The 15478-nt window shown below is 49.5% G+C and overlaps 1 protein-coding gene across 2 annotated transcripts in view; it reads left to right on the top strand.

Moving 5' to 3' along the window:
* FAM168A (family with sequence similarity 168 member A) overlaps positions 1–12404 on the top strand; it is a 161592-nt gene extending 149188 nt beyond the window's left edge. The window contains exons 5-9 of one of the 2 annotated variants that reach the window (XR_003399445.1): positions 3105–3247; positions 4160–4334; positions 5930–6060; positions 7296–8280; positions 8343–12404. Coding sequence is in view for 1 of the 2 variants with exons in the window: in XM_026858766.1 (XP_026714567.1) it covers positions 3105–3247; positions 4160–4334; positions 5930–6042 (431 nt within the window). In the remaining variant the exon portion in view is untranslated. Of the gene's footprint in view, positions 1–3104; positions 3248–4159; positions 4335–5929; positions 6061–7295 lie in introns of both variants that reach the window. The other variant, XM_026858766.1, reaches the window with a different exon arrangement.
* Positions 12405–15478: the final 3074 nt, after the last annotated feature.

The raw sequence follows: 15478 nt of genomic DNA on the forward strand, positions 1-15478 counted from the left end.
TCATAGAAAAATTTATCTGTGCAATTCAGGCCACTTCTGTGTTGCAGGATCAATAAGGTTGAGATTTCTAGAGTGGCACGGGGGATTTAATCAGCAATTTTAATAGGAGCTGGAGCTTAAAGGCTCGCTACTGCTTTTAAAATCCCAGCCTGCTGCTACACCGCGAAGGAGCCGAAGCACGGGCCATGCCAACCTCCTAATCCTAAGAAGGTGTTAGGTAGTCATAATTAGGCTTTAAAATTAGCTGTCAGACATGCTTTTCCGAGAGGAGGCTCCTACATCTTGTGTCACTAAAACTTGATTACGCGTCGTTTTTACCTGCAAATTGTTCTATTTTTTTTTTCCCCCCCAATTTATAAACATGGAAGATTACATCTGCCTGGACTATTTGCTTAATACCTTTTTTAATAACACAGCGAAATTGTCCGTGATTCAGCAATCAGGAAACCTTAGCAAGTTTTAGCATTCAAGGTGGTGAAGCCAGACAGCCTTGAGCTGGCCCACATCTCCAGACGCCCATCAGAAATGAAGCGTGATGCCGACAACTGGCAGCCTCCAAGGTCTTTGTTTGGAAAAATGAGTTCAGAATATATAAAAAAAAAATCCCTAAGATTGAAAAGCAAGTGGTTGGTTGGTCTGTAGGTGATGTCGTTGGCTTCCTGGAGGACCTCATGATGCAGGAGTCTCCACTTCTGCTGGGATACGGTCATTTCAAATCTGCATCTCCTCTAGCTCATTTTAAAATGCTCACCTGCTACTGTAAGTCAGAAAAAGGATCACAGCTCTTCTGCTGTTTAATTAACACATTTTCTTTCTACCAATCTTCAATAATCAGGAGGCAGTGAGATGCTGTTTGGGAGTTCCTCCCTCCTTGTTATCTTCACACTGTTTCAGTGCTGGGCAGATGATACGGGATTTCAGTAGACTTGAAATCTTAGCCTTCACTAATTGCTGCCTTGAACACTGGTTGAGTAAATTAGTTCATTATATTTGAGTGTTTAGACATCTTATCACGAGGCTGAGCCTTGACTTCTCCTCTCCATCCTACACAGTCTTCAGGGGTCGTTTGCTCCAAGGCTGATTTCTCCCAGTCATCCTGCAAGGCTGGCTGTAATTTCTCACCAGCCATCCCAGCCCACCTGCTTTACCTTTCTCATGCGAGCGGATTTTTTTATAATTTCCATTTTTTTAACCATTCATCAAGCTGTGACCAACACCTTGATGCCTTCACAGCACCCTTGATTCAGTCCAGGACATCCCATGGCAGCAGCTCAGCTTCTAGTCTACCCTAAAAAAAACCCCACCAAACCCAAACCTTAAAGTACAACTCTATTCTTGAGGATTTTTCCCCAGTTTAGCACTTCAGTAATAATGTTTCAGGGGCAGCTTCATGGAGCCTTCCTTGGAAAAGCCTCTAAAGTTGAGAATTCAGGTACCCTGTATCCTCGGTGTAGGGGGAGGTCACACCTCCTTTAGATGCTGTGCTTGCCATGAGGTCTTCGCTGGTAACAAGAACTGGATTACACAGCATTATCACAGACCTGCTTAAAGCCAAAGCCACCTCTTTCTTTTTGGAGAGCAAAATTGGTGGAGGGTATGGGGGTCAACGCTGTGTTCATCACAAGTCAACAGATGGGAACCTTCCTTTCAAGGAACCTTCCCAAGAGCAGAAATCCTTACAGTGTGTCCTCACTCCAGGGAAAGCCTTTAAAAAAAAGACCACTATGATCAGACTTGCATTACAGGATCTTGAGCTGGTAATTCTGGGTTTTTCTGGAAGGAAAATCTAGTTTTATAAGCACCAGATAGCTCAGAACTTAATGCAAATAGCAGCAAAAACCCAAAGTGACACCCACAGGCAGCAGGTCAGCTGGTGTCACGTTATCCTTTAGGTTATTTTTTTGTTAGGTTAGGCTTAGGTTATTTTTTGTTAGGTTAGGCTTATTTGGGGGGATAAATTTCCATGTTTTTGGAAAGGATCCTTCATTTTAGTTCGTTCCCCATATACTCAGCATCTCTCTTAAATGCTGCAAGATAATTTAAGGTTTCTTTAGACCTTCGATAAAGCTTAAATCTGGGACTTGGATGCTCCAGCTAAACAGCCTGATGGTGGGGAAGACTGGGGGATGCTGAAGTCCTTTTTTTTTTCTTTACATCCAGACAGAAGAAAGACAAAAATTGCAATCTGTCGTATCAGGATCATGAATATTGCGAGGGATGTTTCCCTGGCTGCTGGCACCTGCCTAACCACTGCCCTCCCAAGCCCCCGCTGCTCCTCCTGGCTTGGCAGCAGCCTGCTGTGCCTGTTTACCGAGCACAGCAAATGGCTTTTAATGGCAATAAGGCAAATTTGCTGCTTTGGTCGTTAAGGCAACTAGCCTGGGGGGAGCGGGATGGGTGTAAAGGTGCTGGAGCATCATTTGGGGTTGCTTCTCCCACCTGCAGGGTGAGCTGATGGTCACAGCCCTCCTTTGCAGGAGAGGAAACGGCTCAGCATGATCCACCTTGATGAAATACTTCAAGGCATCAATCATTTTCACCTTAATGTTAAGTTTTGGACCATCGGTGTTGCTGCTTTTCCAGTCATTGCTTGGGAACATAGGCAGGGGACAGCAATACCGTGCCAGGAAATTAGATCCTCCAGCAATTAAATTCTGGGTTTGCCCATCACATCCCGAGCAAAAAACGTGAAAGGACAAAAAAATCTGGGGAGGAGAGAAGGAAAAACATTATTTTTGCCTAGTAGATGTATAGAGATGGGTAAGGAGGTGTGGGGATACTGCTGGTTTAGGTGATTTAAGTGCTGGTTGAGTCCCATCAAGTCATGCCTTGACCTTTGGGAATACCCATCAGCTCTATGGCTCGGTGTGGGCAGCACGGGACAAGCCACTGCCGGGCTGGGTGGAGGGTTCAGCCCTGGCTGCTGTGATCGATTAACCAGGGGCTGGATGCTGGACTCGGAGGTCTCAGCTTGGTGGGTTTCATGAGGTGTCAGTCGGTGCTGGTGCATCTTGGTACGTCTCCTGCACGCTGAGTGATGCCCAGCTTGGGTTGCTCCTGCTGTAAATCCTCACTCTAATTTGGAATACTCTCGTCTTTGCCAGGGTACACTGCGGGGACTCCTTACAAGGTCCCACCGACCCAGAGTAACAACGCACCTCCTCCCTACTCGCCGTCTCCGAATCCGTACCAAACCGCTATGTACCCCATCAGAAGTGCCTATCCACAGCAGAACCTGTACACCCAGGTAGGTGCCTCGCAGCCGCCGTGGCAGCTCAGCACCTCGCTCCACGGGGCACAAATACAGCCCGAGGTTCCTGCAGGGCTTCGTCCTTGTCTCTCAGGGCTCAGCACCCATGTCCTTGTGGGATGGGGGTGCTCATGGTGTGTCTCTGGGATGCTGGGGTCTCTCTCCTGCCTCCTCTGTTGGATCTGGAGCACAGGTCTGCTGGGGAGCGGCTGGGGGAACTGGGGGGGTTCAGTCTGGAGAAGAGGAGGCTGAGGGGAGACCTCCTGGCCCTCGGCAACTCCCTGCCAGGAGGGGGCAGAGAGGGGGGATGAGTCTCTGGAGCCAAGGCCCCAGCGCCAGGCCCCGAGGGAATGGCCTCAAGCTGCCCAGGGCAGGGTCAGGCTGGCTCTGAGGAAGGATTTCTGTGCAGAAGGGGCTGTTGGGCGTTGGAATGGGCTGCCCAGGGCAGGGGGGAGTCCCCGGGATCCCTGGAGGGGTTGAAGAGTCGGGCTGAGCCAGCGCTGAGGGGTCTGGGGGAGTTGGGAAGGGTCAGGGGGAGGGTCATGGTTGGGCTGGAGGAGCTGCAAGGGCTTTTCCAACCCAGATCATTCTGAGATTCTGTGATGTTCCATGGGCAGCTCTTTGTACCAGCAGCTATGTGTCATTTCTGCTTGTCTTAATATTGCTTTTGCCACACATCTGGAGTAGCTGAGGGCTTGAATTGAAGTCTTAAAGGGAAGGACTGTGTCAGGAGGGCTTATGATATGGACTGGATTTGGGAACCTTTGCTGACAGCACAGTCTGTGTCACTGCTGTACACAGAGATGGTGATCGCCTCTAAATAAAATACTGGACTTCAAGTTACTGCTTCGGCTTGTGCTTTCAATCGAATGACAAAGACGATGATGTCTGCTTTCCCTTTTCAAACAGGGAGCTTATTATACCCAGCCAGTGTACGCGGCACAGCCTCACGTTATCCATCACACCACCGTGGTTCAGCCCAACAGCATCCCATCGGCCATCTACCCGGCCCCGGTCGCTGCGCCCAGGACCAACGGTGTGGCCATGGGCATGGTCGCTGGGACCACCATGGCAATGTCAGCAGGTAAGAAGGAAAATCTTTCCATGTGCTGAGCCATAGTTTCGTCACTTGGATGGGACGTATCCCAACAACCTGCGCAGGAGACTTGTCCTGGATGAAAAACTCTCAGTGTATCCGAGGTGCTGCCGGCAGCGTTGTGGGGTGTTATCTGGCATGTGGCTGCAGAAGGGCCTTGCACACAGCTAATTGCAGCTTCATCTGCTAGTTTTGCTTGCTGGTTGCTGTTCCTTTGCAGGCAAAAATCAGTTACTTTGCTCCTGATACTGATCTAACTCAGTTTTTAGGTTAGCAGGGGGTACCTTTTGTTTGGCTCACTCTAGAGGAATACATCCTTAAATACATTATTCTTTCCTCTGTCTGTTCTGTAAGTAGAGGGGTAACCAGGATTGTCCATCTTCAAATACTGTTGTATTTCTATCATCAATCTCCTTTTTTAGGATACTTAGGTCTTGCTTTTGTTTGATGAACATTAACCTTGGTTTATGTATCCCAAATCCTCTGCATTTTATGTGTGGGATTGCTTCAAACTGCAATTAATTGATAGCACATTAAGTAAGGATATGGGCTGATGGGCTGGTTTTATTTTTTTTCTCCAAAGCCTCTATTTCTCTCATTAACAATTCTTAGGATTGTGTATTGAATTATGCCAAGAAATGGATCATTCATCCTTTTGCATCTGCATTAGCTGTGAAAAAAAGGCTTTGTTATGGGACACAATCCCTGGTGCAAGCAGAGATATTGCAGCTTGAGTATGACAAGAACCACTCTCAGAGATTTACTGTTGCTTATACTGAGAAGTGGATAGATGTAATTAATGCACGTGGCATGTCTTAAAACGTCATTAGTAGCATTTGTAGAGAGATACCCAGAAGCTGAGAAGTTGTTTTGAGCACCCAGTTACTCCCAGAACAGAGTAGTTTGGGACTGTAATTCTCCCTCCCTGTAGGTGCTGAAGGCACCGTGCAAATTCTCACCTAAAATCCCTCTGCCTAGCAGCTGCAGACTCAAAGCAAAGAGGCTGCACCAGACAGTCCCTCTGATTCTGCTGCATCCCCAGACTTGGCTCTGTGGGTTTAAACGAAGCAAAACGGCTCCACTGCCCTTGGGAGATGAGTGGCAAAACTCATCTTAATTTTTCCTGGAAGGTCTGGGGTTTTTTCTTGCCTACTTTTGCAACCCTCATCCCTTCCAGTTGGGTCCTTAGATGTTTCAGCTCGCTGCAGTGATCTGCAGCTGCAGTTTAACCCGGTGCCTTCGGCAGGTGGAAGATGTCAGCAGGTTAGTGGCTAGCTGTGCTGCTGGTCTTTGGAGACAAGGAAAATTGGAAAAGGATGAGTTAAGGGCTGAAAGTAGAGTGGAAAATATTCTGGAGCTTCAGGTGTGGTTGTTCATGGTGCTGGCTGATACCAACTGCACGAGTCAGTTGCCTTCGATTCAGGTCTCACGGGCAGAATCATATTTGGGGGAATTGAATAAGAAAGAAAAGGCAGCTGATGCTGTGCCTGCCCCTCGGATGGGGTCTGCAGCACCTTACCCTTGGGGTACTGCTCCCCTGATTGACCTCTTCTCCTTGCTAAGTGTTTCTCGTGCCGTTGCAGGAACCTTGTTGACCACCCCACAACACACCGCCATCGGAGCACATCCAGTTTCCGTGCCAACGTACAGGGCTCAAGGAACCCCCACCTACAGCTACGTACCTCCACACTGGTAAACCCACTGGCCAATTCATGTGAGTGCTGCCTTCGCAGGTCTTGCTCTGCCCTTGTTGATTAATCAGCCACCGAGCACTGCTGTCGCATCTCTCCTTCCCACAACGCTGCTGAATCCCTTTGTCTAGGCGATGTTTTGGCTCGGGAAGAGCCATTTAGCACTGCTCCCCAGCTATCCCCACCCTACGGAGGGTGTTAGCAAAGCACGGTGTACCTTGGCCTCCCTCTTGCTGCTCGGTGCGTGCGAGGCTTTGCCTTGAGTGACCTCAGCGACGTCAAGCTGCTCTGAGTGCGGTCGGGCACTGGCGAGGGTGGAGAGTTTCATGCTTTTAGGTTTTGGGTGCATCACACTCTTCTGGAGAATCACAGACTCATTTGAGTTGGAAGGGACCTTAAAGATCATCCAGTTCCACCCTTCTGCCCCGGACAGGGCCACCTTCCACTAGCCCAGGTTGCCCAAAGCCCCGTCCAACCTGGCCTTGAACCCTTCCAGGGAGGGGGCAGCCACAGCTTCTCTGGGCAGCCTGTGCCAGGGCCTCACCCCCCTCACAGGGAACAATTTCTGCCTTAGATCTCATCTAGATCTGCCCACTGACAGTTTAAAACCATTCCCCCTCATCCTATCACTACCCTCCCTGATCAAGAATCCTTCCCCAGATTTCATATCACTTGAATATACTGGTTTTTTTTTTTCCCTGCTAAAACACTCTGGGAGGTCACCCTGTTCATTAGCACCAGGGTTGCGTGCAGCTGCCCGCAACCAGCTGCAGGTTCGTGCCGTGCTCCGGATCCCAGCAATCCCAGCTGCTCAGTTAAACACCCTCCGCGTGTTGCTGGAGCCCTTGGTCCATCATGCCCAATTAACGGGCAGCGCAGCTGATGGGAACACATGACACTGCACGGGGAGGCAGCGCAGATCTCATCCAGCCCCGGGGGTTATCTGAAATCTCTCCTTGCTGCATACATTACACTGGGTTAATCCTACCCGTGACAAATTGTTGTGCAATTAGCAGAGAGCATCCCATCTGCATATTTTTAATCCTGTGCGTTGGATACCATCAGCGAGCTGCTGCTGTCTCAGCTCCATACCCAAGAAATTTTCCGCGGAGCGGCGCGAGGGATGGTTAAATCCCATAAGAACCAGCTGTACGTGCTGCACGCGGCGCAGGGGTGCAGAGGAGAGGAGAACAGCCCTGTCTGATCCTCCACCGCTTGCTTCTAACTCCTTGTTTTTAATATGTTTCCTCTTTTCCAGATCCGGAGTCAAACATTGTATGCAACTACACAAGTCTTACATCGGTGCTGTGGCCACTGTACTGCAGCACTTCGTCTGTTTGCAAGAACAAAAGAAAAAAAAAGAAAAAAAAAAAGTGCAAGGGTCACTTTATGCATTCTTTAGTGGTTTTTGTAAAAGCTGCTTTTTCTAATCTTCCGCCTCTTTTTTTTTTTTTTTTTTTTCCTCCTCTCCCCCTTCCTCCTCCCCAACCCACATAAATTGTGTAACACACATACTGACACTGAGCAATAGTAAAGTTCTCTCTTTGGTCCTATCATTTGAAAGCTCAGAATATTCACTTTTCCAGCATTGCCCAGCTGAGTGGTGCAAAGATCCCCCACTTCTTGTTTGTTTGGGTTCTTTTTGTTATTTTTCTGTTGTCGTTGTTGTTGACGAGAGCCTAGATTTTCTTTGGCTAGTAAGAGTGGTTGATGTTCAGGGTACTATGTGAAAAGCACAGCGCTGGTAGGCAGGCTTATCCGATTTGGTTTGGGGTATTTTTAGTTGAATAATATAAATTATTTAATCTTCCATAACATATTACAAGAAAATTGGTGTCTTCCAGATAGCTGTCGTGATAGATTATAAATGCATTATCTGCAGTGAAATTCTGAACTCATCCCTTCTTTTGTAGGAGTAAGAGAATATAAATATAATTAGCGATGTAACACACTTGTCTTAGGAAGTAGGAGGACTGGTCACCAACGGGTCTTTGGTCTGCTTTTTCCAACTGGGCAAACGGGTCTTGCATGATGGGAGGAGAGCAGCAGAGGGGTGAATGCCCTGGTAGCATCTTGCACCTCTTGGGAAAACGAGCTGCTCCCCATCAGCTACGTCCTGGGGCTGCGTGAGGGAGAAGGCAGCTCCTTCCTTGCATGGCTACCGTTTGCAGGCAGGCATGTGCTGGGCGGCTGTTGAAGGAAGCAAGGAGATGCCCAAGGGTTGGTCTGAAGAGCTTCTCCAGGTCTGGGGGTTGGTCTGAAGAGTGTCTCCAAGTCCAATGGTTGGTCTGAAGAGCTTCTCCAGGTCCAGGAGTTGGTCTGAAAAGCTTCTCCAGGTCCAGGGGTTGCTTGGAAGGGCTCCTCCATAGTCTGATGGTGTGGGGAATGAGGGCAACTGGTTGATGGAGAATAGTCTTCGAGGCAGGGCAAGGGGGAAGATGCGTTGCTTCACCTTGCACCTGTGTCGTTAGCAGGGCTGAGACCAAACTGTGATGGCTCTGTGGCAACTGAGGTGCCCCCCCTGCCCCCACTCTTCGGGTTACAGCTGGGCTTGGAGACTTCCAGGAGAAACGCTCATCCAAGCACAAATCCCAGCACCATAGAGAAAGGTTGGAGAGGGGGGTGATGTCCGGCTGCTTTGCTTGGTGAGTGGAGAGAAGTGGAAGGAAGAGGAAGCAATAGCAATAAACATGTCACCTTCCTCATGGGAAGGCGCCTGAGAAAAAGCAAGAGCAGGGGAGGTGACGTGGACCGGCCTGGGAGACAATGGGCACACAAAGGCTGTGGGCATTGGGGTAATTTCTGGGGGTTTTGGCTTACCCAAGGGTGCAAGGACATGAAGCCAACTGCGGCCAGTGACACCCCCATCTCGGGGTGTCCCACGTAGAGCAATAAGTTGTCTTGAGGGCAGCAAAGAGAGAGTTCATATTTGCAGACAATGCTTGTGGCCAGTTTGTTTTTAAATCCTTATCACTAAACCCAGCATAGAAACAAGGTTTTTCTTTTTTTTTTCTTTTTTTTTTTTTTTCCCCTCCGAAGACAATAATATCGTTGGGTTTTGGGTTTTCCCTCAAGCGTGCCAAAAGAGCTCCAAGCACCCAGCAGCTTGTTTGCAACTCTCACATCTCTTGGGCTCTGAGGTTGTCACAACAGACCAACTCCAGAGCCTTTAAAGAGGTCAGGTTAGGAGATGTGGATGGGAATCCCTCCCGACACCGCCTGGCTTGGGTTTCCGACCCACGCATGGTGTCAGGTCAGTGCCCAGATTTCTCTGTTGGTTGCTCTGCTTTGGTTATGCCCTTGTCACACCTCCAGATGGAGGTGAGGGCAGTGGAGACCTTGACTGGGACGCAGTGTGGAGGTCAGACTGGGAGGTCTTTCAGAAGAGCAAGGTGACCAGTTGTTGGCACCTGGGTGAGACCTCCTTGCTCTTGGTGGGGTCTCCCAGCTTGGCTTTTGCTGCTGTTGGGAGGAGCTGATGGAGCTTCTTCCCATAAGGACCATCGAAATGAGGAGAAATGAATTTAGGGACCCAAGAGGATTTTTCCTGTCGCTGGTTGGTTTGTCAGGTTGGGTGTTGGCACCAGCGCTTCTGTATGGGGGTCATTTGGTGGGTTCTGCTGGTTTTAAAGGAAATCTAGCAAAGCTCTGGTTGACCTTCCCAACCTCAAGGAGAACAAAGTGGGTGAAGACTGAACACCAGTGCTGTGGGGTGGGGAAGGTGGATATTGCCTGTGTAGTACTTCGGGCTGTGCTTTGCATTCATATAAAAGGAAAAGAGAAGGGAAAAAAAAAAAAAAAGTAATCAGAGGGTTTCCCCATTCAGCTTAGCGAAGCCAAGGGTTATAAGCATGTAAAGAGCAACAGGACATTTGGAAATAATCCTTCTGCTGTTTGTAGCACGCTACAGTAAACCCGGGCCAAAAAAGAAGAGCCCAATAGATGACAGGAATTGAAGACCTCTCAGAAACCCTTTTTTTGCTCTCAGTGTTGACTTCTTGTTATGTATTAGGAGCTGTCTATCAGTGTTGAAACACGCAGGATAGCGATAGCCCTAGCCAACGTACCGGCACTACGGCTTGCAGTGTCCAACGAGCTTCGTTAAAACACGCTGGACTCTGTGGAGAAGGACCTTTCCCAGCAGACACCATCCTACCACTGGCCTAGGTACCCTTCACCCTTAACTGCTTTAGCAACAACTGCTAAAATTTTGTCCCAGGGCTACGAAGGAGATGCTAGGCTTTCTCCTGAAAGAAAACGCTAATGGTGGAGGATCACCCAGTGTTACCCCTAATGAGATCTGACATGGGGTGGTTTAGTTTTAATTCCTTCACTTGGATCAGTAGCAGATGTGAGGTTCCTCATCCCATTATGCCCAGGCAGAAAAACTCATTAATTCAACTGGGGTGTGAAGAGGTGAAATAATTCACCATCTGTTGGGCGCGAGGCTTTGGTGAGCACATTTGGCAGCTGGTGTTGGGTTTAGACTTGGACCACTGCATGGCTCCAGGGCCACTGCATGGCTCTGGGGCCACCACATGGCTCCAGGCTTGGTTAGCTCCTTCCCACAGAGGCTTCATGGGGCTGTGCTGGTGGCAAGATGCTCCTGGCCACCATGTGGGGCTTGTTGTGGCCCAGCTCATGGCAGCAATGACCTGCAGCCCTGTCCCCTTCCCCATGGAAGAACATGGTTTTTTGGGTAGATGGAAGGATGGGAGGGAAGCCCATGATCCCAAGGCCTTTCCTTGGCCAAGTCATGGCTTAAGTGAAGGCCCTGGGGAGGTCACAGCCCAGTGAGGGACTCCCTTAGCAGGGGGGGACACTGATGGAGGCCACCAGCTTCTTGAATATTTCACTCCAGCAAAGCTTTGCCGATGTTGGTTAAGGGTTTCCCACAGTGAAGGATCACACCAGGCGTTAGCGGGGAAGAGCAGGAGGGGTTAAACCATGCTTAGCAGCAGGCAGAGTGTCTTGGAGATTAAAATTCCAGCTAAAGAGCAAGGAAAAGAATTCTCAAACCGCTGTTACGACCATTAACCCATCCCTGCCGTTATCTCTGCTTTAAAACATGAGTTGTAATGGAAAAGCTTTTTGGGAAAAAAGGCATATTAATAGTGATAGTAGCCCCCAACCTGAGCAAGCCCTTTGGAGCCTGTACCCATCACGCCTCCAAGTGGCTGAACCCTCCAGGTGAGGATTTGCTCCTTTATTTTACGAAGAATAATAACAACCCAGTCCAGCTTTTTGCAGTTTCAAGCTGTAACTACCGTAAAGTGTTATTTAAGGGGTTTGCTTTCATGATGGATGTTTCAGAGTATCCTGTTTTTTTCCCCAGTATCCTGCTGAATATGGTCCTTCCTGGAGAGACCTCTGTCTTTGCCATTGCCTTCCTCCCCTCACGGGGATTTGGGATGATGCAGTCCCCGGCCAGAGGGCGTGAAGTTGGGTCTTGCTTTCTTAGAGGGAGAAAAAAAACCCAAACCACATTTGGGGGTTTATTTTTGATAAGAAAACCCAACCAGCCGACAATAGCAATAAGAGCCGATGGATACCCATAAATCCAGGTTTTTTGATTTGGGTTGTTTTTTGTTTTTTTTTTTAGTTGTCAATATTTTTAGGCCCTCCATCTATCACCCCCTGAAATGTGGCGACCCTCTGCCCATCTTTGCTTTGCCCTGAGTGCCAGGCTGTGGGCAGGATCAGGCTCTGGCTATTTTCTCTGCTGTGTGCTAGCACTCCCATAGGGAAAAAAGCAAAATAAAGCCTGTTAAGGGGCTTGGAAGGGAGGAGAGCTTGGAAAAGGCGTTTTTTGTGGTGTGTTGTACCATGGCACTTAACAGATTCACCTGTAATCAGGTAAAACAACCTGTTACAGGGATGTTTGCAAAGCAGGAATAGAAAAATACATGGTTGAACGGCAGTAATTCCCAGTTGGAAACACTCAGTTGTGCTGTTTGCAGGGAAAAAATCTTGATGCAACGCAGCCACCTGCAGCATCTCTGTGTCTTGCTGCAAAGGATGGAGCTGGGGGAGCTGCGTTTTTCCCGGGGCAAAGGGGGTTCAGGAGGAGGGCATCGGGTGGGGAGCGATTTGTAGGGTCAGCAGCCATGGGGAAGCACAGTGAGGAAGGGAAAATGAGACAGCGGGGTGCGGGGTGGCACCCTAACCCTCCCATTCCCATAGCACAGAGCAAACCTACGCCAGCTCCTACCCCTGTTTATCTGTAATTAATTTTTTAATTCATTTCAACCGCCAGGCCAGCTTATTTTTAAATATTATTGGACCTCTTAAGCAAAAATAAATCTTAAAAAAAACAAAAAAAAACCAAGAAAAAAAGTTTAAAACCAAGTGTAACCATGTCTTCCAAGTCTAAGTCTCAAAGGTGTGTAGGGAACATGGCCTTTAACTGATGCCCTGGAAGCCCCACAGCCTCGGTTTGTTCATCTGAAGTGTAAATTTGGGGTTTTTTTCTGTTTGTTTTCTGTTCTGGTTTTGGTTCTGAAGATCAGGTCGTGATCTCCCTGACAGATTTCAGCCAAGAGTTTGTAACTGTACGATATTTACTGTAAGATGTAGAACATTCGATAACTATTAAAATGTTTCCAAAAAAAAAATAAATAAAAGAGCCCAAGAGGGTTTGGTGGTTGCTTTTTTGGCGCGGTGATGTGTTGGAGGAGTGCAGGGGACGGGCCGTAAATCCATTTCTGGGTTGGTGGTGGAGCTTGATGGTCTCCAACCCAACCTTGGGTGGGTTGTCCCACTGCCCCCAACATGGCCAAGCCAACATAATCCTGTAGAAGCAGCTCCTATGGCAAATGGGGTGTGTGACCTTCATGGTGAGCAGAGCATCACCACCACGTTCTCCTGGCCCGACTGAGCTTGTGGATAGAGGACATGTCGATACAGGAGACCACCTTTGGCCAGAGCAACCCATGCCCTGGTTGGGTTGTTGGTAAGGTGGGAGTTGGCCCGTAACCCAGAGACTCTCATTAGCCTGTGATAGTAAACGCTGGCACCTGGTGATGGAGGGAAATCAAGAGCTTATGACCTTCCTGAAGTGGCTTCAGTTCCACAGGCCCAGAAGGGGACCATGAGATGGCATCCCAGCCACGCAACGTCCTCCATTGCATGGTGCCTCCAATGGAGCTGTGCTCTGGCATCGTGGCTCCTGGAGATGCTGCCCATCAGGCCACCATGCCATGGCCACCATCACCAGTGTCATGGCTCCCTGAGATGCTCACCATCAGGCCACCACGCCATGGCCACTACCACCAGTGTCACGGCTCCCGGTTATGGAGACTCTCAAAAACAACCAACCACCAAAAATTGAAAATTTCTCATTAACACAATTAACTAGCTCTCTGTAAATTACAGGTTCGAATGTCTGTGAGAGGAGAAGAGAACGACTTCCTCGGGTTTAAGGACACCCCGACACGCTCTCTCACTCACTGACAAGTGAGGGCTCTCACCCTCGAGGACCTGCTCCGGGCAGTGTCCAGACCCAAGGCACCTCGAGGAGTTTCCATGGGCAGCGTCCTGACCCCAGGGGAGAGGCCTCGGCCGCAGCTCCGGGGGACGAGCTCAGAATGGCTCCCCCGGGGACCCATTTATACCCAGGATGAATCTGACCCGGAGTCAATAGCGGCTCCCGTTGGCCAAAGGCCCCGACACCGTGAAGCCCCGAGAGCAAAGGCAGTCAGGAGCTGCTGCCCTTCAGCAAAGCCCTGTTTTCACTCGGGGGGCACCTTCCACACAATCCACCCCGTGGCTACAGCCATGATTCAGTTGGATTCCTTGAAGTGGTGGTGTCGTCACCTCTGGCCTCCAAGGTTAAAAGGGAGTGCGGTCCTGGTGAGTCTCCGTACTCCTTGTGTATTATCATTCCTAGATGTTTATACATTTAAATCGTAAAAAAAAACATCCCACCATAAAATTGAAAGAAGCTGATTAACCATTTGAACAGGGAAGATTCAGACATATCTCATAAACCAATTAATTCTTAGTATAGCAATAATTGCCTCAAGTCTCTTGCCACTTTCTTAATTTATTGACCTAAATTGCCATTCACACAACACCACCAAGTTCAGTCACATTCTTCCGAACGCCGCCAATCGCACAAGATTCATTCGCCAACACGTTGTCATCCAAGCCTGGAGGGATCCCCACGGCCAAGCAGGATGCCCAAGTCATCTGTTCCTCCCAGATCCGAACCAAAAAAAACAGAACTAGGCCTCGGCTCAGAACCTGGCCATCAAGTTCAAAATTATTAATTACCCATCAGGCACTAACACGGTGAGTTTTTCCAACTTTCCCTCAGGCTTCCCCAGCATGGCAACAATGCCCATGAGCCTGAGGATAGGATGGGGGGTACAAACCCCCTGTATTTCTGGTGTGCCCACTCCTGGGCCACCCCAGCAGGAAAGTGGCTCCTGTTACCTGATTAAATTAATTGAGGTGTTTCCTTCTCTATCTGCCGGCGGTGGCAAGAATGATTGAATTGCACGTAGGGCTTCCTCGCAGCTTCTCACTGCCCCACTCCCACAGGAAGGGGGAAGAGGGGGGGATGATGATGTCCAGAGCTCTTCACTTCTTCTCCAGGCGTGGTTTTCACCCATTTTTGAGCCAAAGCACATCCAGCCCCCGTTGGCGAGTGCCGCTGGATCGGAGCAAGACACGGGAATGGAAACGGCGGCTTCCCCCGGGGCAGCAAAGCCATCTCTGTTCGCCTCCTGCACAGGAAGGCCCCAGAGCCCGTCCCGGGGCTGACAGGCTGCTCCCAGCCCAGAATCGGCTTCTAATTGCCACCTTTTGTGGGATCTGGGACTGGCCACAGCGCACAACTATAAGGGGAAATGTGTAGATTTATAATCCTTATTCAATATCATTAATCACCTCAGAAATACCCTGTCTGATGGAAGTTGGCAATGGATACTGAGGGACACGGGTACCTTCTGCCGCCTGGGAAACGCCACTGCTTCCCTGCCAGAGCATCAAGCCCCGATATTTTTCTTTTGTTCCAGAGTTCTCCCCACCAGCAACTGCACCAGCTTCCAGATCCTGACCAGTAGGCTGCCTGCGGAATATCACCCGGGCCTTCTGCAAAGAGGATTTCCTTCCCGAATCATAAAACTCAAGACCCGACTTAATCCCGGGACTGTTTAAACTCTACAAGGAGGCTGCTCGAGGGGCACTTTCCAACTGACTGCCCGACCCCTCCGGCTGCCACCTTCGCCCCGCTCCAGCCCAGCCCATCTCTCGCCCATCAGCACCCAGGTCCTGGAATGCTGCTGCCCAGGCGCCAGGGCCGGGGGGGTTTCGCTGGTCACGTTCAATAGCTCTTTGCACATGAAGGACTCGACGTGGAGCTTAAGGCACCCGGGAGCCCTCTAGTAAGAGCTCTAAGGGGGTTGGGATCCACCAGCGTGGCAAGGGGGATTCCGT

This window comes from Athene cunicularia (assembly GCF_003259725.1).
Source record: "Athene cunicularia isolate RWA chromosome 1 unlocalized genomic scaffold, athCun1 chr1_part1, whole genome shotgun sequence".
Classification (NCBI taxonomy): Eukaryota; Metazoa; Chordata; class Aves; order Strigiformes; family Strigidae; genus Athene; species Athene cunicularia.